The 22,745-nt window shown below is 45.0% G+C and overlaps 1 protein-coding gene across 1 annotated transcript in view; it reads right to left on the reverse strand.

Annotated features, from left to right (window-relative positions):
- Window positions 1-7,156: 7,156 nt before the first annotated feature.
- tapt1a (transmembrane anterior posterior transformation 1a) overlaps window positions 7,157-22,745 on the reverse strand; it is a 34,709-nt gene continuing 19,120 nt past the window's right edge. The window contains exons 9-14 of the mRNA XM_064344435.1: window positions 22,246-22,355; window positions 16,124-16,183; window positions 15,961-16,029; window positions 14,945-15,021; window positions 12,018-12,178; window positions 7,157-7,788 (exon numbers count right to left, since the gene is read on the reverse strand). Of these exons, the coding sequence (XP_064200505.1) occupies window positions 7,544-7,788; window positions 12,018-12,178; window positions 14,945-15,021; window positions 15,961-16,029; window positions 16,124-16,183; window positions 22,246-22,355 (722 nt within the window). The 3' untranslated portion in view covers window positions 7,157-7,543. The remainder of the gene's footprint in view (window positions 7,789-12,017; window positions 12,179-14,944; window positions 15,022-15,960; window positions 16,030-16,123; window positions 16,184-22,245; window positions 22,356-22,745) is intronic.

Here is a 22,745-nt window from a genome sequence, read left to right on the forward strand (position 1 = left end):
CTGGGTAACTCCTCAATTCTGAAATGGAGAATTAAAGCGCTATTTTATCTGACGCTAAAGGGATTTGCAGTCATATTGCTGATCTAAGTGTTTACAGGCTGTGGTATTCTTAGGTCCCAATGTGGCAGTAGAATATATGCTTTCCCTGTCTGTGAGGCATAAAGTAATTGGAAGAGGAAATGAATGTGTTGGCCTTTTTGCAAGTCACGGACTGCAATAAAACTTTTGCTAATGAGGAATTTTACTGAAGAAGAGTTAAAGTTTGATTGAGGAATACGAAGTAGGAGGTGTTATTGTCTCTTGAGTCTCATGAATGAACATTTTTACCGGAATATTTTGTGAAGTGTAACATTAGGTGCAGGTGTTAGTCTTAGGATTTGTACATGCTACTGAACTTCGAAATAATGTAGGCTTGTTCAGTGTCTTTCCAGAACCAACTTTTCAGATTACACCTTGTGTTATTTCTGTTTAAAAAACCAACAACCCTTCTCTACCATATTTTTAGGTCTTGTGGCATGCACCTCAAAGATAACAATAATTTGTTTGAAAAGTCAGTGAAAAGTTGATGAATCGCTGTCTAGGCGTTCAAGTCAAAACTTGGCTACATTTGGTTGAAAAGTGAAAGTTTTCTTGTTGACTAGAATGTAGCCACGATAGAACCTAGATTTCCACCCCTCGAGATGTCTAGATTCCAGGTTTTGTTCACTGGGTGTCCTCTGCTAACGCTTCTAGATGATCCTGAACACCCGCATAGCTCTTGAGTGCTCAGGTTCTGCCCCAACATTTACCCAATACTTACAAATGTGCTTCTTGCTCCCACTCCCACTGAATGCAAAGGAGCGTGCTCTTATTTCATGAGAATGCATTCAGCTGGCATTTCACCACATGGCTGCACTGTATACAGAATATGTTTGGAATTCAACCCTGAATGTAAAGACAACAAGTTGTTTTTAAATTATGCGGGCATGCAAAGAAAACGCCACTGATGCAAAATGTTATGTACTTGAGGTTCAGGGGCCGCAAAGACAAAATCAACATTTTGGAGACACTGTTTGGACAAGATCTTTATCTTGCAGCCATGCTAGTGCACCACCAGTAGCGGGCCCACAAACAGGCCATCAACAGATTGGACTGCACCATTACTACATGCTGACTTCACAGCGTATAACTGAAGTGAACTATCACTGAGAGTAATTACTCTTCCTCTTAGCAATGTGCAAAGAGAATAGTAAAACAAATATGTATTGTTTTCTGTGGGTATCCTCCGGGTACTCCTGTTTCCTCCCACAGTCCAAAGACAAGCAGGTAGGGTAATTGGAGACTAAATTGCCCGTAGGTATGAGTATGTGAGCAAATTGCGGGTGTGCCCGGCGAGAGATTGGCGGCCAGGGTGTAACCTTTCGCCCAATGCATGCTGGGATAGGCTCCAGTACCCCCTGCCCAGGATAAGCAGGTATAGATAATGAACGGATGGATGGAGTATTGTTTTCTAGCGCCAGAACAGGGATACAGATTTCAATTGCCGTTCCAATTTCACCATTGGCTTTGAACTACAAGAAGAACAAAGGACAACATACAGTATTATCGTATACACATCTAAAATTCTCTTTTAATGAATGTATATCCTATAACCTTACTTGCGTGTTTCTTTTCATAACTTCCCATAACCTGAAATTACAAAGTCCCAGTATGAAGAAATTGAAGTGAAACCCACACCAGAACATACCACAAACCGCTAAGCAACTCATCCTGCAGGCGTGTTGAACAAAGGATTCATTGTACTCGCCCGTCTCAACCTTTTGTTTATGCTGCGGTCAAGCGAGGGCACTTGTGTCACAGCTTAAGTACACTGACCACAATGCAATTGTACTTCCCACTAATCCTCTGCGGAACACATTACTAAGAGGAAACAGAACTACCACAACCGCGAACGAGGAGTCCAGGCCTGCCAGCCTGCAGCTGCATCCCTTACTTCAATACCGTGAGCGTCTCCAGCTCCCTACCGGACTCAGGAAAAGACGGGAATATCAACTTGAGCATTGCTTTTGCCCAGCGTGTGGTTAGAGCTCTTAAGAACCCTGCAGAGCACAGGTCCTTTGTTGCATTTTTTATAATACAGTTGAAAAGTCTGCATATCTTCCCTAAAATAAACTGTACCAGTTTCCCTGCACTATCCATCTACGAAATAACGGTAGAAATTATTTTAAGGCAGTTGGCAACTGGATTGGAAAAACACTATGACCTCTGAAGGGGAGGGAGATATACAGTAGATCTCCTCCAATAATTTTCAGCTCTCCCCCGAAGTATTTTTGTGGCCCGTAGGCAGTAAAATAATAAATAATGCAGCACAGGAGTGGAGTTGTGTGCTTCATCTGCGGTGCTACTGCTGGAAAGGCGTGGGTGGCAAAGCAGTAACTTCATTTGAAGTTGGGAGTTTTTAAAAAAAGGATAAAACCATGTTCATATTTTCTCCCTTCATAAAAAGCATACTGTGAACGTGAACATCGAGGATGCATTAGAATATGTATGGATACCCTCCAGAGTCCACTGTCAAATCTGAAGAAATTGATGACGTTCTCAGCACGTGTGAACTGATATTTTAAAACTGTAATATGGATGCATCTATTGATTAATTGTCCATTATACAGATTTTGGATGTCAAGCTCAGCCATATTATAAAGCACTAACCATAAGCACTTTTTAATAACAATAAATATTATGAAGCCCAAAAATGAAACATTTAATCAATGTGTGTTGAAGAGTGGCTCCCAACCTTGGCCCTGGGGGACTACTGTGTATGCTGGTTTTTGTTTCAACCACAATTGCAATCCCAGTCTTAATGAGTGGTTATTGTTTCTTAATTATATGCTTTTCGTGTTTAGAGGGATCATTTACCCTCTTAAACCACATTATGTCAGAAATATTTATGCGCTCCACGAAGAATAAAAGTCCCATGCTTCACATTGTGCTTATTGCAAGCGATTACAAATAAAAGACACATTTTAAATGATCAAAATTGGCGACTGAATAGGCCCAAACAAAAGCCAGTCTACACCGTGGTCCCCCAGGAGCAAGGTTGCAAACCACTGGAGAGGAAAATAAAGCTAAAAGACCATTTTCAATCTGTGGGACTGTAGCGCATGGGATCGGCGTTCTCTCTTCTTTGCACACGGCCCTAATTCCCGCGTCGTCCTTCGGGACAAGCGCCGTTACTATGCGGCCTCGCCATGGCAGGCTCATGGCGAAGAGAGCAGTCGAGGCTCCCCGCAGACCCGGAGAGCAGCTGTACGCGACGCGCGTCGGTACTCCCGCGAACACTCGGCACGCAGGTGTGTTTTTCCTCCGCAGGCTGTCCGTGGTGACGGCTCTTTCATCCACTTCCTGCTTCGTAAGTTCCCGGCGAACATTTTTGTGGTGAAAAGTCGGTGAAAAGCCAGTGAAACGCCGTCTCCGCGTTCAGGTGAAAACCTGGCTACGTCCGGTCGAAGTTTTCTAGCCGACTAGGATGCAGCCCAGCTATATCTGTGTAAAACCTGAAATGTATTGAGGTTAACCAAGTCCTTTTATGTCAAAACATCCCTTGACCTTAAAAATATTAATAATAATTAATCATATCTAAATGTATAATGAATAAAATCTGAACAGCATAGAAAAACATTAAAATCCTCCAAATGATGGATGTTAGACATTTTGTGTAGAACTTAATAAAGTTGTGATTCCACCTATTCCACCCCTCCAGATGTCTAGACTCTTTTGCTGACTGGGCTGCTTTAGGACGATGCTTCAGAATTTCGCCGCTGGCCCAGCAAACGCATGACTATTACTTTTAAAAAGGGCTCCGTGAGGGCCTCCTTGGTGGCCAGGTCTGCATGCATGCTCCACACGCAGACTGAGCCCTCCAGATATGAGAAACAATACGAGAAACAACAATGCAACAATGTAACTGTCCGGGATCAAACCTAATAACCAAAGCCCTCGTGGAGCCAGGATTAGCACACATCATGGTCCCAGGACGCAGGACTGAAACACTGGTGCAACCAGGGGACCAGGAATTGGCATTCTTCGTGAAGCTTGCAAACTCCAGTGGTTACCGGAGGTATTACAGTTTAGTAAGCCTCCAGTGCTACAAACTAAACTTCCCCTCTGAAGCCCATTCAAAACTATAGATTTTTTTAATTTTTTTGATTTTGGACAGTATTTGAACTTCTAAAATTTCTTCATACTAAGAACTAATTACTCTCCAGGGACCAATTTTTTTCTGAGTCCCACAAAAGAAGACATGATTTATTTTATTCCCGTTCATCCCTTCAGGTCTAGCTACCCAGTGTGCATGTGCACGTGCATCTGGTGCCGAAAGTCCCATAGTCAAACATGGCAGCCTCCATGAACGGGCTTCATGCACCAATGACCAGCTCCCATAGGAATCCATGGAACTGGTAAGTGGAAGCTGTCTCCAGTTCTTATACTGTATGTCTCAGTGGGTGTAACTTATGACATCATACACCAGACTAACAAAAAATATTTATTCATCAGCCTCTGTGATATGCACTGCTTACAAAGCTGGTTTAACATTGAGTCCACTGTAAAGGCTACCATAAAAAATAAAAAGAAAACATTGTAGGATGGTTGAGAATGATGAGGAATCTCTGCAAGCACTTGTACAGCATAATAAAGCATTACAATGCTACATTTCCAATGGTTTCCATGCTTTACATTTCTTAAACAGATATGCAATTATTGTTCCTAAAATGTGGAAGACAAATACTTCTACAGGTGAATTTTGACCTGTGCTGGTACATAATTTACAGCATCCACTTGTGCATTCAACCATTCATAAGTCAGTCTACTTCAGGAACAAAAATCCATTCACTGTGATATGCTCACAACTTTGCATTCTGTAGCGTTTGAGAAGGGTCCTTTTGTATTAATCTTACCTGGCAATGTTCACAGCAGCAATAGTAAAAATAATTCTTTAATTTTTATGTTTACTTTATACCTACTAGTAGGCTTCATGTTTCTAAACATAATTATGGTCAAGCTCATATTTATTTAGAAAAATACCAATTCTTGAATTATAAATCCACATTTTCTTCCTATACCAGAATTGCCATTTCCCAGGTAGGTTTATAGATTTCCACATTCCATATTTTAAAATGCTGATGGCACCCTCAGTGACCAGATATAGCAAGGCCTCTTGTGTTCATAAAACCAGGCAGTAAACAGAGGCATTTATCTATAGTAAACAACAATCAAAAAGTCCAAACTCTAAACAGATTGAAACACATTATTCATAATATCTGAATCATCTTACACTCTTTGAACACAAAAAGATAAAGCCTGAGTTTAAAACTGTTGCATTCAAAAATGTGCTAAAATCTCCACACTGACTAGTGGATCATTCAGAGCTCGGTGAGCTAAGTGTTGTTTGCAGCTTTAGAGAGCTGGAGATGGTGTAGATTAAGGCAGTGAGGTACATCAGTGCGATAACATCAAGGCTAAACAAGGACACGCCAGAAATGGACATTGTCATTCTTTGTTTCGTGGCTGGTTGCTAAGCAATGACCATGTAAGAATCATTACAGAATGTTTCCTATACATACGTTACTTCCGAACTGGTTTCACTAGATGGAGAACCTAAACGACCGTACATAAAACACCACTGTTACCGTGTGGGGGTAGCCAACCCTACACCCGGGGTGCTACAGTCCTGCAAGTTTAAAAAAAAAAAATGCAAGATATATTTTCCACAGCAGGACTGAAGCCAAGCTGGTTTGCAAAGTTATAGTTCTAGTTGTTTTTGATGATCTTTAGTCCCCAATGCTGATCTTGGCTCAGCCTTCTTTATTACAGGTGCTAGGTCTGTTTGCTCAAATGGAAGAAACAGAAGGAAGGAATATTAGGGTCTCCAGGACCATGGTGTACAGTTGGAGCTTTTGCAGAAGCACCCTACGGCGGAAGCATTGTAAAAATGAAGCACCATAAACTAGTACTCGGGCACCGTGAAGCAGAAGCACGGTAAATGTGAAGCACTATAAACTAGTACTGAAGCAGAAGCATTGTAAATCTTAAGCACCATAAACTAATACTGAAGCATCATAAAACAGAAGCTCCGCAAATCTGAAGCACCATAAACTAGAACTGAAGCTCCGTGAAGCAAAGCCATAGTGCCATAAAGTTGAGAAACTGTGAAGCCGATGAGCATTAGAAGTGAAAATCCGTTGAGTAGCAATTTCATGAGAGCCGGTACTGAATTTTATTGTATAAAAAAATATTTAATACAAATTTATTACACATCTGAGGAATTTTATGCTGCAACATCGGACGGAGTCTTTTACACTTTGAGTCTAAAGAAAACAGGAAGCTAAAGGAATCTGTGAATACCAGTGCGACTCAACGCCAGGTTCTGCAGCCCAACCGAGCAATACACCCCCTGATTTCACTAATTACTTTACCTCCGTGGTTCAGGAGTGAAATCTGGTGGTGTAGCGCATGGTTGGAGCAAATACCTGCAGGCGCTGTGGCCTGCAGGGCCTGGAGCTGAGCAGCCCCTGGTCCGTGCTATAAGAAAGGGTCAAACGACTGCTACAGTGATGACAGCGGTAAGGTAGAATTCACAGCGACGGCCGCAAGCCTTTCACTGGCTGAAACACAAAGTATGCCAAAGCCCATATGCTGTCACTGCTACCCACGGCGTGGAGTCATACTTCAGAAACACGCTTGCCCAAGGCGAGATTTTATTAATATATTACTACACTTTAAATATATAACTTAAAATAAATTTAAATATTAGTCTCATCTGTAGAAGTCAAAACACAAAGATTGTTTAAATCGCCAGCACAGAACTAAGGCATCCGGTACCAGTGGAAGTTGTATTCAGACTTTGTCCAAATGTAACATGACAATAAAGCCTGATTACCCAGCTGTGAAGGAGTCCCACACTTTGACTGTGAAGAAGCACCACCGGATAACTTATTACAATTGAGACCAATTTGGCGGTCAGTACTATTGCTGGAATTATTGAGTGAACTCTTAGCAGGTGAACACACTGTCAATTAAATTGGATTTAGTGGTAGTAGGCTGATGGGGGAAGGTTATTAAATAAAATGCATATCCTGTTGGTATCCTGTTATATTTATACAGCTGACGTTTTTTAAAATTTATTTAAAGCAAAACAAAAAACCGCTCTAGGCACATATTTGGACCAAAGGCCGCTTTTTTTCGTCAGAAACCCTGTTGAGTCCGGGCTCTTGAGCCCACGCCGTCTGACGGCTCGCTCCTTCCTGTTCGAGGAGTCCTGCGGCGTACCCTGGTTACCGCGACTCTTCCCGCCATCGCTCGCCGGAGGCCCGGCCGAACGGGTCCGCCCAGTGGAAAAGCTACCGGTCACGCTTCCAGTGAACAATAAATTACCCGGGTCTCAATAAATACCCCAGCGCCGCTGTCTTTGGCTGACGGGCCCCTGGCGGCCCGTCCTAGGCGTGCCGCGACCAAACCCAGAACCGTCCCGAAAAAGGAGGGGCGGGGGGCGGTGACGCCGCGAACGTCAGTCGATGCGGTTCCCGCATATGGTGAAGCGGTCTATCTCCAGCAGGTCCTTTTTCGGGGGCCTGTGCTTGAGCTCCGCCCCCTCCTGCGTCCCGGGCTCCTCCTCCGTCTCGCCGGGGGCCGTCCGGAGCTCGCCGGGGTCGCCGACGGGGTGCTGGGGGGCGGGGTCCTCAGCGCTGCCGGCCGGTTGGCTGGTGCCGGAGGGGGTGGGGCTCTGGTCTTTAGCGGGGGAGGCTGGGATAGCTGGGAGAAAGGAGGAGGGAGGTTAGCCCACAGGCCTTCAGACTGCAGGTGGAACGCCACTAGTGTTTCACTAGCGCTGAGACCCGTGAGGACCTTTTACACAATCTCTCGCGCAAGAATAAAAACTAATTCTGACGATTTTTAAATTATATACACCAACTTAATTCAGTGGAATAAGTTCCTGCTAAAGTAATATGTTTAACACTGCAAAGCAAGTAAGTATTTTAGTCATGTAATATGTATAACACCGCAACACTCTTGTAATGAGATGTAAAATCTTAGAAATCTTAGAAAATGCTTAGCTTGTTTCAAGTTAACTTTTTGTTTTTCAAGTGAAACTGATTTACCCCACTGGAAAATCTTGAAATGAGAAACTGTCTCACCTCGCAGGAAATCTGTTTGTCTCATATAGTAAAAAAAGTAACAGAAATAAATTTTGAGTCTAAATATGGGACTAAAATACTTTTAAAGTCTGACTCATTTTTGGTTTTTGCATTGAACTTGTTGGTTGACTGCACCCCCAGCCTTATGGAAAATATGCCAGCACCAGATAGACTGTGGTGCCATGCGAACATACAGCTAAACAAAAAAACTGCAATATATAACACTGCATGTATAATATTCAAACCTTTCATCCATAAAATCTCTAACGCTTACATACAGCGCAGCAGTGAATGCAATTATTGTTGCATTTTATCAGTTTTACAGTAGCTTCAGACAGATAATATCTAACGGAAAATGTATAAAAGACAATAAAAGATAAACGCGGCCGTTCGTCCTACGCCAGCGCACTGGCCCAGAAGAGCGTCCTTGTAAATTCACACACCGAATGAACGACTATGAAACGGATGACTTGTTTCTAAACAAGTCAATTAAACCTCATTGCCTGCTGGTGAGGTTCTGATACCACACTGATGTCCCTAGGAAGACAGTCACGGTCAGGCACCTGGCGGTCACAGTGACTTAAAAGCGCATCGAGTTGCCGGTTATGCTGTGAGTGTCCGACAAGCTTGTCTGGGAAAGGACATCAACGCTGTAAGGATAAAGCAGTTTAATTCTAGTCTATTTGCCAAGTTGATTCGGTACCGCGTGTCAAACGCTGTCCAGTTGGCCTAGTTATGTTAAGATGCTTCGCGTGCAACAGTTTCACCGTGGGATTATGTTCATGAGTGGTACGAATGGAGTATTTCATAAAAATAATGATTTTGCGACAATAACAGAGGGGAAAAAAACCTCAGGCAGCACATCCGCAGCATGCAAATTCCTCCGCCATTTTACTGCGAGGCACAGCTGGAAAATAACCGACAGGAAACGAACGGCAGCGAAAGCAGTTTCAGTTCCATCTGCACAGTGTGTGAAAAACGTAACAAGCACTTCGGGCGTGGATCGAAGCTGTTCTTGTGAAAGAAACTTGGTTTTGACGAAAGCACTGCACACTTCCTGTTGTTCTAGTCCACTTTCGTGCCCTCCTGGAAAACAACAACGGCGACTCCTTCAGAGGGGATGAAGCGTTCTTGGCCCGTGTGCGAGAGGGGGGTTGGGACAGCAGGCCACGAGCCAAAATGGCGGCATCTGGAGAGCCGGAAGACTTGGTGTCACGTTGGAAGGAGTGAAAAAGAGAGCTATAGCGAGCAGACAGATCCAGGGAAAGACGGCTAAAGCCGGGTGACCAGATGCGCAGCGCCGGCAGAGCTGCAGAGGGCGCGTGGGGCCTGTTGCGCAGATAAACGCTAAAGGTTCGCGCGGCGTTGTCCCGCCGCATCCTCCGGCTCCCGCTCCGACGGCGGCGCTCGGTGTTCAACGCCTTCGGAATCGCCGCTGCTCCGTGCGCTCGTTTCGGTTTTAATGGACCGGCCCGGCCGCCCGACCCCCAGTCCAGTGAGTGACAGGAATTTTAATTGAGCTGATGGACGTCTGAGACATGGGCCAGCGGCTTAGTTAATCGGGTGGAGAGCTGATCTAAAGCATACCGCTCCAAGATAGCTCTTAATAATTCAAATAACACATTATTATTAACAACAACAGCAAATTCTATCATAATAATAATAATCATAATAATAATAATAATAATAATAATAATAATAATAGCAGCTACCCGAAGCAATTCCCAGGGTCCAGGCAGAAATCCAATACAGTGGACATGAGTCACTGAGCAGATTTGTTTATAAGAGGAGTGGGATCTTTTGAGATTGGTTTTAAGCGATTAGGACAGTACTTTAGGGACAGTCTTAATATGTATGCCAATATATATCCCAAATTCCACTACTTTAGCATTTTTGTGATAAGCCGCACCCGCTAAAAGTTAATTGGTTCTTCATTCGGCCATCTTTTAACAAAACCACAAGAACAGTAATACCTGGTTAGATGTAGGTCTACAGATGTACCATACCTGTTTTGTGGAATTGGAAAAGTTTTGTAGAAGAAGAATTTTAAGAGCAGTTCTTGGAATAATAATAATAATAATAATAATAATAATAATAATAAGGTTTATACAGTTAAACTTTACTTAACTGGGATCTTTGCAGGAGAGGGAATGATAAATAGCAATTCTAAAAGAAAGATAAATTCTGGAGCCCATGGATTTTTCCTGACAGATACCAAACAGGGAGAGAGAACCAAAAGGGAGCTCATGAAGCCGATTTTGTCCTCAATTAAGAACCTAAACAGACAGTTTTTCAATTAGTATCCTATCAAATTAATTAGTAATTTACAAGCTGAGGCATTACCTAAAAGCCCCCAGAGAAATGATCGGCTCCATCAATTCAGATAGCAATCTGACCCATTTATTCTGAAATTACAGGGTGCGATAATGAAATTAATGCGATCATTCAGGCTCCAATGTTGTATCCCATTGATTTTTGAAATGGTGCTCACTTTCTCTCCCGTATTTTGAATAAAATTCTGGCTGCCGCTTAATGAAAGACTGTTGTACTGACGGTGGTGCCTTCATTTTTAATTTGGCTAAATTGGCCCATTGCCCTGAAAAGCACTTTGGTTTCCCATTGACGAGAGGGCAGTCTGATCGGAATTGACGGCAGATATTGTCCTGCAGTTTCGCCAGAATTTGAACTGGAGGGTGGGAGAGCAGCTCGTCTGTGGTCACCGTGGAGTGAGTCTGCTGTGCGGACAGCGTGCCCAACAGGCCTGGGGTACGCGGTGGGGTACACCCCGCTGCGTACTGCCGAATCGTCCCCCCCGGATGAGCATTTTGCGGGCCAGCCTTGCCCCTGCCCAGTCACCGATGTTGATAAGCAGCAGATAACGAGCTCCTCATTGGGCCCACACCAGAAGGCTCTTCCCACCTCACTAAGCTCCGCCTTGTCTTTGCCTCGGGTGTTCGGCTCGGAATGGCCGCGTCTCGCGCGCGTACCGTGGCACGGAAACGCCGTTCGTTTCCGGCAGGCCTCGGGGACGTGCCCCCAAACGCGCCGCTCTTCAAATATGTTTCCATGACAGCGCTGCATTACACAAAGGTTTCTAGGGGATTCCTGACCACTGTCCAATGCTTATATAAAGTAGACTCCCCTCTCCACTGAAATACATAGTTTCCAAATGATGTCAGCAAGATCTTACAGAAGTCACTTAACCTGAAATGCAAATGTGTAGAATGAGCCCTAGCTTTCAAGACACTTCTTGTGTCCAAATCTGGTGTCCAAGCAACAACATATTTGGAAAAGGTATCTGTAGACGAGTTGCTTGTCGGGGCCTTAACTGAATCCCTTAATTGTTTGTTGCAGCCATATCTGCGCTAGATTTTATAGAGGTGAACAGATTGTTTGCACATTATGCCAAAAATGTTCCTGAAATGTACTTAACATAACAAGCAAGGAAAGAAATAAAATCTAATTCCATTCTATTAGCACAGCATGTGAAAAGTTTAAATAAATCAACGATCCGCTTAAAGTTTTGCTTCATAAAGATAAAAAATGAAGCTCATTACAAATCATTAATCCTGCATACTGTGCAGGATATTTACCTTGAAAATATTATACAATAACCATGTTCAGTCATGTCTACGATGCACTCTTTGTCTTTGCACACATTTGCCGAATCCGTGCTCCTCTACCGGTATTCATTCTTCTAAAATGTGTTCAAGATGTTTCTAGGCATGACCACAGGACCGCAGCAAGGGAATAAATCCTGCATAGTATGCCTTTTAACATGCATTGATATACCCTTTACCCAAGGGCTCACTGAATTATTTTGGACACCGCCAAAACTGAACTTACCTGAGGGGGCAACGGGTGTGCTCTTCGCCCTGCTGCCTGCTCTGCTGGGGGGCGCAGTGGGGGGCCTCTCAAACAGCTTCTCCTCCATGCCGGCCTCCTTCACGTACAGACAGGACGTCCCCAGCAGAATGATGCTGTTCAGCACTTTCAGGGTTATCATCCTGCGGACACGGAGAATAGCTTGAGAAGACGTTTGCATGTTCAGGAGAATCAGTCTGAGGGGTTATGGCGAACTCGGGCATGTAATACTTTGAGTGTCGCACTTTCTTTCCCCAGATAAAGTGCACGATACATGTCTCAATTTTTGTGCTGTATGCTCGGAATATTACGTCTGTCTCTGCGTTTGGGAAATTTTCAAGCGCTTCTCTCCGTGATTACATAAACACTTCTCATACCCATTGTCTGAAATGCAAAACAAGAATGACAGTGGAAGTTAAAAACTCTAATCAAATTGCTGATTTTAATTATCAAGGGTGGATGCGTACCATTCATTCTGTTCATCATAATAAAAGGGATAAGTAGAACACGAAAAGGATGTATGTATGGAGTACTAGCCAAAAGCTTTCTGAAAAGGATGTGCTTCCCTGTTCTCTATCATTGAGTCACTACACCAGAACAGGGGAAAAAAGTTTGATTGGACAACATTGCTACTACTGCAGAGATAAAAATCCTTCAATACAAAGTCCATTCAACTGTGGCCTCCAATTTAATTACAACTGAGTAAATCCAAACCCAAAAATCACCATTCCAAGAGTGAATATTCATGGAGTTTCAATTCTGACTGCAATATTTAATGCAATGCATGCCATACCATTACTGTCACCATCTCTCATTCAGTGTATGGCTAACTGTAGTGGAGTATTCCAGAACACAGGTACCGTACATTGAGAGAATGCAACCTGGGCTCCCTGTAGACTGTGTCTACGGCACAGTGAACCGGCAGCGGTGTCTCTGAATGGCCGTTTCGCTCAGCAGCGCCTGCGCTTGGGACAGCACAGTAATTCTAAACGGCTGACTCGTACGCAGTAACTCACTGCTAGCGTACCAGAGCGTCGGTATCATTACCAGCGAGAGTACGCTACGAGGAGCGGCGTCCTACCCGCAGACCACAAAATCCCCCGCCCCCCCCCCCCTCGCCGTAGACCGCTGACATCCATTGGCTTCAAATTGCGAAGAGGGAAAAATTCAAATGTAGCACTTACTCAATTAGCCAGTCAACTGAGTGGTATTTAGCTCCGTGAAAGCCTGTCTCCCTAGGCCGGTAATTATCTTAATCAGTTTACGTAGAGAGAGCATTCCGAGCTCCCGAACAGCATCGGTAACAGTTATCTGGAGATGCCGCCAAATGGCATTCGCTCCCATGGGCATCTATGTACCTCAGATGTATCCTATTTAAGCCATAAACATGTGCACCAATGGGGTGTCAGATTCTCTGTGTCTGATCCTGTCTCTGTCATGCCACACGTCTAATCTCACGTCCGCTGTGACACTGCAGCCACTCAGAACAGTTGCTAGGGAACTGGGGTTAAAGGTTCTAGACTGAAGGGGGCTCCACAAGCTGTACCCTTGACCTGGGTACTCAAGCAGAATCATTTCAGAGAAATCCAGCACTGCGAATGGATCATATTCAATACTGGAGAATGTAGATAAATAAATAATAATGGTAAAAAAAATCACTTTTTTTGTTTCTAGAACAAGGTCTTGTAACACAGATTAACATAAAATGGCCTCCTTTGTGATGCAACGCTGCATGATGTGTCTTCAGGACCGCGGGTATTATCCTTGTACTGCTTGTTGGATTTATGGATATTTTATGGATATGTCCCCAGTAGAAAATATTAATTAAGCTCCTGCAAACATGACTTCTGCATGTTTCTGTAACCACTTACCAAACCGCGCGGGTTCAAGGATTTCAAGGACAATCTCGTCTTAGATAAACCTCAACGGCCTTAGCAACAAGGAGCTGAGATCCGCGGCGCTCACGAGAATCCTCGTTCTCTTTCGACCCTTTCGTGCGCTTGTCGGCACGCGCGATGCATCAGGCGGGAGATCGAGACGGACAGCTGCGAGCGGGCCTCGTCGCCGACGTTCCCGGAGGATTCGCTCGGCTCACTCCAGCGGCACAAACACCGGCGCCCGTTTCGCGAGCGGCTATTTTTACACGGAAAGCCAGGGAGACGCTACCGAACGCGACAAGGCCGGCTTTGGCCCCGGGAAATGTCTTCCGATTTACACCACCAGAGGGACAGTAAAAAAGACAAAAAAGGAAAGTAATAAAAAGAAACCCATAATTAAAGCACTAACCAAATACACCAAAAAACGGTAATGTGCTTTATGACCGTTTGGAAACCAACGAGCAGACATTACATTTTTTATTTCTATTTAAAACAATAATATGCAAGCGAATGTAATCTAAACCTATGCTTACTTGAAGCTACATTTGCTCTACTTACTTAAGAATTCTCTGCATGTAACAATTTGTATAACGTCCTCAGGGAATTAACCTTTGGTTCACTAATGCCACAGCATCTTCATAAACATTGGTATTTGCAAACATGAATCTACACATAAAATCATTGTAGATAAAGGGGAATAAAAATTGTTTATTTTCCATTTCACAATTGATTGCTTTTATGGTCTCTGATTTAATTTGAAATCATGGCATTCAGTTGTACGCATATATTTTTCTGCACATCTACAACCGTGAAAACCACAACCTTAGATACTATGAACAGTGAACCACCCCTATGGAGCAATCCCAGAGTGCATTCCTCCATCATGCCTATTAACAAAAGCCTCAGTTTTTTAGCAGCAAATTACAAAACAATAGGAACCAAATGAGAGATACCAATTTACCATTCTGCATGTGTAGTTCATGGTTTTTTTCCCCAGTGGAGATTTCTTTTGCATAATTTAAAAAGTCTTACCCCAGGTAGAAGAGCAGTAAGCACACATAAGAAAGGGATCCCTGGATTGTCACAGAGCTCGTCACCACCCGGATTAGCTGAGAATACAATCACAAGACTGCTGTCAAACACATGAATTTCAGGACATCATTTAAAACACCTGAGCAAGCAAATTCTCAAATTCTTAAAACTTTCAGACCTTATTAAACTCAATGCATTCATCCACCCCGCTGAGTCGATGTTTTGCTCTTTGTAACTTTCAATTACCAACGTAACGCCTGAACTTTTCAGCAGAAACAGTGCCCTTTGCAGGACATGCCATTTGTTTAAAAGTTCAGCCAACCTGAAACTCACAACGAGGGCAAAAATGATAGCAACATCCATCCGTCCATTATCCAACCCGCTTATTCCTGGTGAAGGCCGTTGGGGGTGTTGGAGCCTATCCCAGCATGCAATGGGCGAGAGGCAGGAACACACCCTGGACTGGTCGCCAAACCATTGCAGGGCACACGCTCGCTCACTCCACTCTCCAATTATTCTAATCTGCACGTCTTTGGACTGGGAGGAAACCGGAGTGCCCGGAGGAAACCCATGCGAACACGGGGAGAACATGCAAACCTCACATAGAAAGGCCATTACAGTAGCACAGCTACTGGTATGACGTGAGTCACGCCAATCATCCAATTGTTTTATGAAAAAGAAAAACGTGACTCCCTTCAGAGGAAATGAAGTGTTCTCGGCCTGTGTGATTGACATCCGAGTGAAAATCATTTGCGGCTTTGGCTGATGCACGAAACAGCGAGAGCGAATGAAAGGCATTGAAAGACGCGATGAATGCCTTCTGGATTACCGGATTGTTCTAATTTCTCAGAATAAAATCAATGCACCGGCCTCACTGTGCTGACAAACAGAAAGCAAGCTAAATTTAATACGCTCCTCTGGAAACAGGCCCGATTCGTTGGCAAGGAGACGTTAGGGTAGGCAAAGTTAAACCGTGCGAGGGATCAAACCGATCCTCAGACGAAGAACAGACTTACGAGAACAGCCAGAGGCAGAGGAATAAAGCCCATTCTCCTGGACACCGAATCGCTGTAGTCCGTGTATGCCTGGAATGAAAGACAAGGCCATGAATTGATAAAGCGTGCCCACGCGCGGCGGAAGAAAGGCCAACTTTGGCGCCAACTCGTCCGTGCGACTTACGTTCTTTTGCCGACTGCTGACGAGGTCGAAGGCCAGGCTCGCTCTGTATTCGCTGTACACCTGCAGGAATGGGGAAACAAAAGAGCGAAATCAAGTCAATAGGCAACATCAGTCACGCCAAGGCTGGTTCGCCGAAGAGAAGCGTGATCCCACGATGATGTTAGGAAGTCGTCATCGACGTAGTCATTGCGACGGATACAGGTTACCGCCGTACTGACAAGAGAGGGAGTGTGGACCACAATGTCCTCTCTGAATCATCACTTTCAATTGGTTGGATAGAGCTCCCCGGGTTGCCTTTTTAAATGAATGTTCATCTCTCCTTCGCGATGCACGTCAAAACCTGTCATGAACGATATATTACAGGCGTCGGATCGAGCGATTCTATAACACAGTGATTAACATGGAGACAAGTGCTGAAGGTCTTTCATGGCTTTTTTTTCCCTAAATTAAGCACAACAGGTCCCCACAAACACTTCAGGGCGGCAGTTTATTCAGCGCGATGACAGACGTTGTAAATGTCACTCCGCTGGAGAAAGCTATTTTGCGAAGGCTTTAAACCGAGACGTGACCAGACTGGGGAGAGCCGGCTGACACCGCGTCGTTACGGTGGCCCCCCCTCTTTTCAGACCGACAGCTCCGCTTAAAAAAAGCGACGGGCCGTTTCGGCGAGCGTACGGACGGGTGCGGGGGGTGCTTAAATTGAAAAGCTGTTCTATCGGGGACCCCCCCCGCTATCGTCCCGAACCTCTCCGCCATAATGGTCACGCGCGGTGCGGGTCACGGGACGCGGCGACCTTTCGTTGGGTGTCAGCGCCGCAGACGGTTGGGAGAGAGTTGTCTTTCGGGCTCGTTGGGTCACGCGAGCCATAAAGACAGCTGCATGGCTCATTGAGCCTTAGGGACTGCATTATTACTTAAAGAGCTGGAGCTGCACATTAGGCCCAGCAGCTCTGTTCATATTGCTACTGTGTATGTGCTTTAATGGGTGCCTGGGGCTAAGGTTATGAAGCTCACAAGGGCGATGTGAGCATGTCACAGTTGGTGATGTCGCCCTTCTAATTCAGGAAAAGACAAAAATATCATTGGTTCCCTGTCTAGAATAATATATGTTTTCATATTTTATCTTTATTACTGTCATTTAAACTGCGTAAGGGTCAGGGGCCTGACGTGTAAATTCCATGCCCAAAAGCAAAATGCAAGCACATATACAAATTATGTTATGAAACTGTACTCCTTCTCCTTGATTAACCACAAAATTGTTTATGGCTGTTCACAATGAATTCAAGACTCTTTTTCTATAGTCCAAAATACACTATTTGACGAAAAGTAACTGGACACCCCTTGGTATGGGGCTGTTTATCATGGTTTGGGGTAGGCCCTTCAGTTCCAGCGAAGGCAAATCTTAGATGATTCTGTGCTACCAAATTTGTGGCAACAGTTTTGGGAAGGCCCTTTCCTGTTTCAGCATGACAATGCCCCCAGGCACATAGCGAGATCCATGTAGAAGTGGTTTTGTCGAGATCGGTGTGAAAGAACTTGACTGGCCTGCACAGAGCCTTGGGCTCAACCTCATCCAACATCTTTGGGATCAACTGGAAAGCCAACTGTGAGCCAGGCCTAATCGCCCAATCAGTGCCCAACCTCACTAATGCTCTTCTGGCTGAATGGAAGCAAATCCCAGAAGCAATGTTCCAACATCCAGTATAAACCTTTCCCAGAAGAGTGGAGGTTGTTATAGCAGCAAATGGTGGACCAAGTCTATATTAATGCCCATAATTTGGCATGAGACGTTGGGTGTCAGGTGTCCACATACTTTTAGCCATGAGGTGCATCACGTAGGTCACTCCAAACAATAATAATGTCATTATAATGAAAAATACTGTGTTTATTATTAAAATATTATATCACAGCACTGTTTGTTTAATTTACGTAAATTATGCTAATGTGACACAAAGTGGACCGGTTCAGAGACGTCAAGCAAGACAGATAATAAATGCAAGTGTTTAAGTCCACCAGCATGCACAAAAAGAATTACAAAATCATTACCACAGCAACAGCAGATCAGTTTATCACTGGGTGAAGAAAAATACTAACTGTACATGAATGCAGTTAGCGCACTGGAACTTGCGATGTCTGGCCTGAACTAATCACAATAATTAGCCTATCCTGTGCACATAATTAAACTACTGAATTGGGTAAAAGTGATTATTGAAAGAAAAAAGATATTGCCCATCCCAATCTGCTAGTCTGTAAATTCTGCTGATCATACTGCACAGGTAAGCTACCTAGGAGCTGGACCAGAGAAACAGCCTGCAAAAAATAAGGAGGGTCCATTCTGATTCTCCTACAGCATGTACACAGTGTACCTCTGCAGTTTTGTATGCTGTAGCTGGCCTTGGCTGCCCAGCCAGACTTCGTAAAACGAAGTGTTCCAATTTGACCTTCTGTAATGAAAGAGTGCAGCTGAAATTCTCTCCTTTTTTTTAGTCAGGGAAACACACACAGAAATCGCAGTGGGATGCACTTACTCTGGGCACAGAAACTGAGAAAACACTCCCATCCGTAATATCCCGAAGCACTCAGATGAAAACATTTAAACTGGGCTTTACAAAAAAAAAAAAGGCACGTGCAAAAACAGATGCAAGATCTGCCGAAGCTTTGAGAGTCCTGACAAGACAGAGGCCGCTTTAGGTCAGTAAGACAGCTCTGTATTTTTGGTGAACAAGGACCCCTTCACCTAGAGCCTGAAGGGATACGTCGAGCACAGAACAGCTCTCAAAAATCACCAGATTTTGCACCGTGAAAGAGATACTTTCCCAGGTTAGCAGAATCACTTAAAATAGAGGCACAATCCTTATTTTACAGCTAGATTGGAGCTTCTCTCTATTTTGTAAGTGAGAAATAATAACATGATAAAGTTACATTATTATATAATATGACAGGGTAATATAGTAATTATATTCATCACGTATCCAAAAGATATTAGGCTTTTATGGGTCCGGGTGTGGACGATCAGGAACAATGACAAGTGATTTCGAAGGCCGTCAACGTGTTCGTGTAGAAACCTCCCATTCTTTCCGTCATTCGATCAAACTAAGGAGAAACCGGTTTTACGGTTACTTCCCCGCTTTACAGCAGGCTGTGCCGTTGTTATGCCGACCGCACACCATGACAACAGACTCCCTGTAAGGAAATCGCCAAGGCCCCCGTGTCGTTTATGCAGAATTAGGCCAGGCAGGAATTCACACAGCCTCATTGTGAAATGGCATCCTGTGTCCTACATGCATGCAGCTAAATACAAAGTGTTCGGAGCTTCTGAAATTACACAGATTCTGCAAGCGAGAAATAGAAAAAGTGACCCAGTTTCTAAGAGGAACGTTGACCCCTTTAAACGCGGAACGCTACTGAAAACACTCGGGGTGAGGAGCCGGATAGAGATAATTATACAGTATCCACACCTTCCATTTTAGCTGCTCGGATAGATACGCGATGCGTGAAACGGAGCGCGGTCCCTCAGCAGGAAGTGGAGGGGATGGTGATGAGAAAGCGTGCATCAGAAAGCCCGCCTTTTCAGAGACTGACGCCGGGATGAGCCAGAGACAGAGCCGGAGACGGCGACACCTGGGCGGGACCTGCGCGATGAGCGGCAGGTTGTAGGTTACCGCGGGAAACGCGGTGTCGTGGCGCACCGAGGGGGTTGGGAACCGCCTGCCTTGTCCGGGCTCTCGGACGCCAGTGACCTCAGGGTTGGGCCGTATTTGCAGACGGAGGAATGCGTGTAGCCTACGTGTTGTGAAAACAAACGTCGGCTCTGCGTAAACACCCTGGTGCGACCTGACCCCGACCTCGAGAGGTCAGTCCCACTGACCTGTGTTCACATGCTAGCGAAAAAAAAATCTGACCGCGCAAGTGAAGCTGTAAACGTTTCACAGACAACGTCCCACCCTTTCCCACGCCGAAAATCTAATCTACACCTATCACGGGGTTGGGTCTGTTTCAGGGAGATTTGCAATGCGCGATTTGAAATCTAATGTGTTGAGGTATGCGATGGGCGCATCCTGCGTCTGGTTGGACGAGGCGGAGCCCCGGTTTTTTTCCCCGCCCCGCTGCGGCAGTCGAATCCGCCTCGTCGGGAAAAGTAGCACGGCGACAGGAATTTTTAGAACTATTCCTAAGACAGTCGATGAAAACTTCTGCTTTGATTAGCGCGTCGCTAACGTTCTCTCCCCCCCCCCCCCCCCCACTAATGTGTGAACAGGGTGTCGCGTTCGTCTCCCTTCCGCAGCCATGGCAACGCCACATACCTTTCCCCTCGTTATCACGTTCAGCTAAGAGGCTGAACTGCCTGCAGAGACGGTTCGAATTCAACTGCACAATTAACAAGGGGAGCCAGCGTATCTCCCCTCAAACTAAACACCTGAGATGACCCAGTGTGGGTCTACCCAGAATCCATCTGCCTGCTCGGACACAGCTGACTGGGCTGCTAACAGATTAGCCGCTGAAGTGCCTTAATAGCCTGCTTACGAGCAGGCAATCAGCGGCTTGGAATTATGATTCATATGGGATTTGCTGGAACTGGTGGCATGGAACTAAACTTCTGTGCAACCAATATGTAACTAAAAGCATCTACCAGTGCCTCCAGTAGCCGTGCTAGCCATAATTATAGTAAATCAGGCCCGTCCAGCATTTTTCCGCTTTGTAGGGTCATGGAAAATCTGCTTAATTAATGGATAAACCACACCAGTGTAATAGCTTCCGCTCTGCAAGTAATTACAGTCCCTCTTTTACGCAGGTGTTTTTCTGTTCACTACATGCAAATGGCAAATAAAATATTAATAACAACCAATGCTACAGTTTTCAGAACAGGTACAAGGAAACATAACGTTCACCATAGCCAGCAGGGAATCTGGTCTTTGAGTTTGTAGCTTAGGTTCTTGTTTTATGTCCTCAAATAGTGCGATTGCAGTTCTTATATTAATTTATTTTACCTTTATTTTACCAGGAACTCTCAGTGAAATCCGGAATCTCTTTTTCAAGAGAAACCTGGCCAAGAAAACAGCCTCACTATTTGCCGTTTCGCTGCATTGCTTCCCTATCTGCTGTTCAGTTAATTAAACGAGTTCAATTCTTGGACAAAAGCCCATCTGCCTCATTTCGTCTTGCCATTGTACTCTGTGTCTTCTCCTGGCTCCGATGACTGCTGCCATGTTTGGAAGAGAGGCCTTATCGATATAGTTTTTACAGGAAGTGGGCTATATCAGAGCTCAGCAAACTACCGCCTGACTTCAGGAGTTCTCCAAATCCACACGCAGAGGAGGAGCCTCGCAATTAAGCCTTAATTAGTAAATTAGACAGAATATGCAATTGACCTGATTTACTAAATCTCCACCCTGTTTTAGCGTGCTCACCCCAGGCATGCATATGCATGAACAGTATCAAAAGGAAAGTTGCAGTGACGTAATCCCTGCAAATCGCATCCCAATGGAGATTATGTCCCATCGCGACTGCTTATGAAACCAATATTTTATAAGCAATTCTTTAGTTAACCTGGTCTTGAAGCAGCAAGGCGCACTGTACACAACAATTCTGACACAGAAATGCTGAATGCAGGGAACTGTGTCCCATCCATCCATTTTATAAACTGCTTATGGCTGGTCAGGCTTGTGGGGGGGAGGGTGGGGGGGTGCTGGAGCCTATCCCAGCATGCAATGGGCAAGAGGCGGGAATGTACCCTGAAAAGGTTGCTAATCCATCACAGGGCCTACGCACGATTCACTCACACATTCATACCTGTGGGCAATTTAGCCTCCCAATTAGCCTACTGCATGTCTTTGGACTGTAGGAGAAGACCGGAGTACCCAGTGGACACCCACGGGGCCACACGCAAACTGCACACAGAAAGGCTCTCGGTCAGGAATCAAACTGGGTACCTTCTTGCTCTGAGGCGGCAGTGCTCTTCACCCCACCCCCATGATTCCCGGGAAATGTGTTTACCCCACTGAACCAGACAATGCTGCTCTTTAGAGTCTGTTCAGGTCACACGTCTACTGCAGCCGGCGAAATGCACGGATCCCGACGCATACCTATCAAACAAAGCGCAGGAGGCGACGTCGGGCACTCACCTCGGCCGCGATGTCGTTGAACTTGGTGATGAAGGCGTGCTTGACGATGTCGACGGCGATCTCCGAGGCCACCACCATGCAGACGTCGGGAAACAGGACCCAGAGGTGATCTGAGGACGAGCGGAGACGGAGGATCCATCACTCGGAACGACGTGTTTGCAAAGCCTTCGCCTTCTCAGCGGGGCAAGGCGCGCAGCCCGTAATGGAGAGGTTACACTCGACGGCTTTCAGATTGGAGATCTTTAAACGATTCTCTGTTTTTTTTAAGACTAGTCTACGGAGGACACACAATGCGGGGCGATTATCTGGCTTCAACCCTGTGCTGACAGTTCCCCCCCCAATACATCCCTTATCCCAGCCACTGGGATGATACAATCTAATCCATGAAAGATGTAACAAATGGCAGGAAATAATACTCATGGAATAAAGTGCTTATGTGGCTCCAAGGCTATTGTCAAATAAAAATTCACCTTGTTTATGCAATCATTGGGCCAAATGTT

Source organism: Anguilla rostrata, chromosome 7, assembly GCF_018555375.3.
Source record: "Anguilla rostrata isolate EN2019 chromosome 7, ASM1855537v3, whole genome shotgun sequence".
Lineage (NCBI taxonomy): Eukaryota > Metazoa > Chordata > Actinopteri > Anguilliformes > Anguillidae > Anguilla > Anguilla rostrata.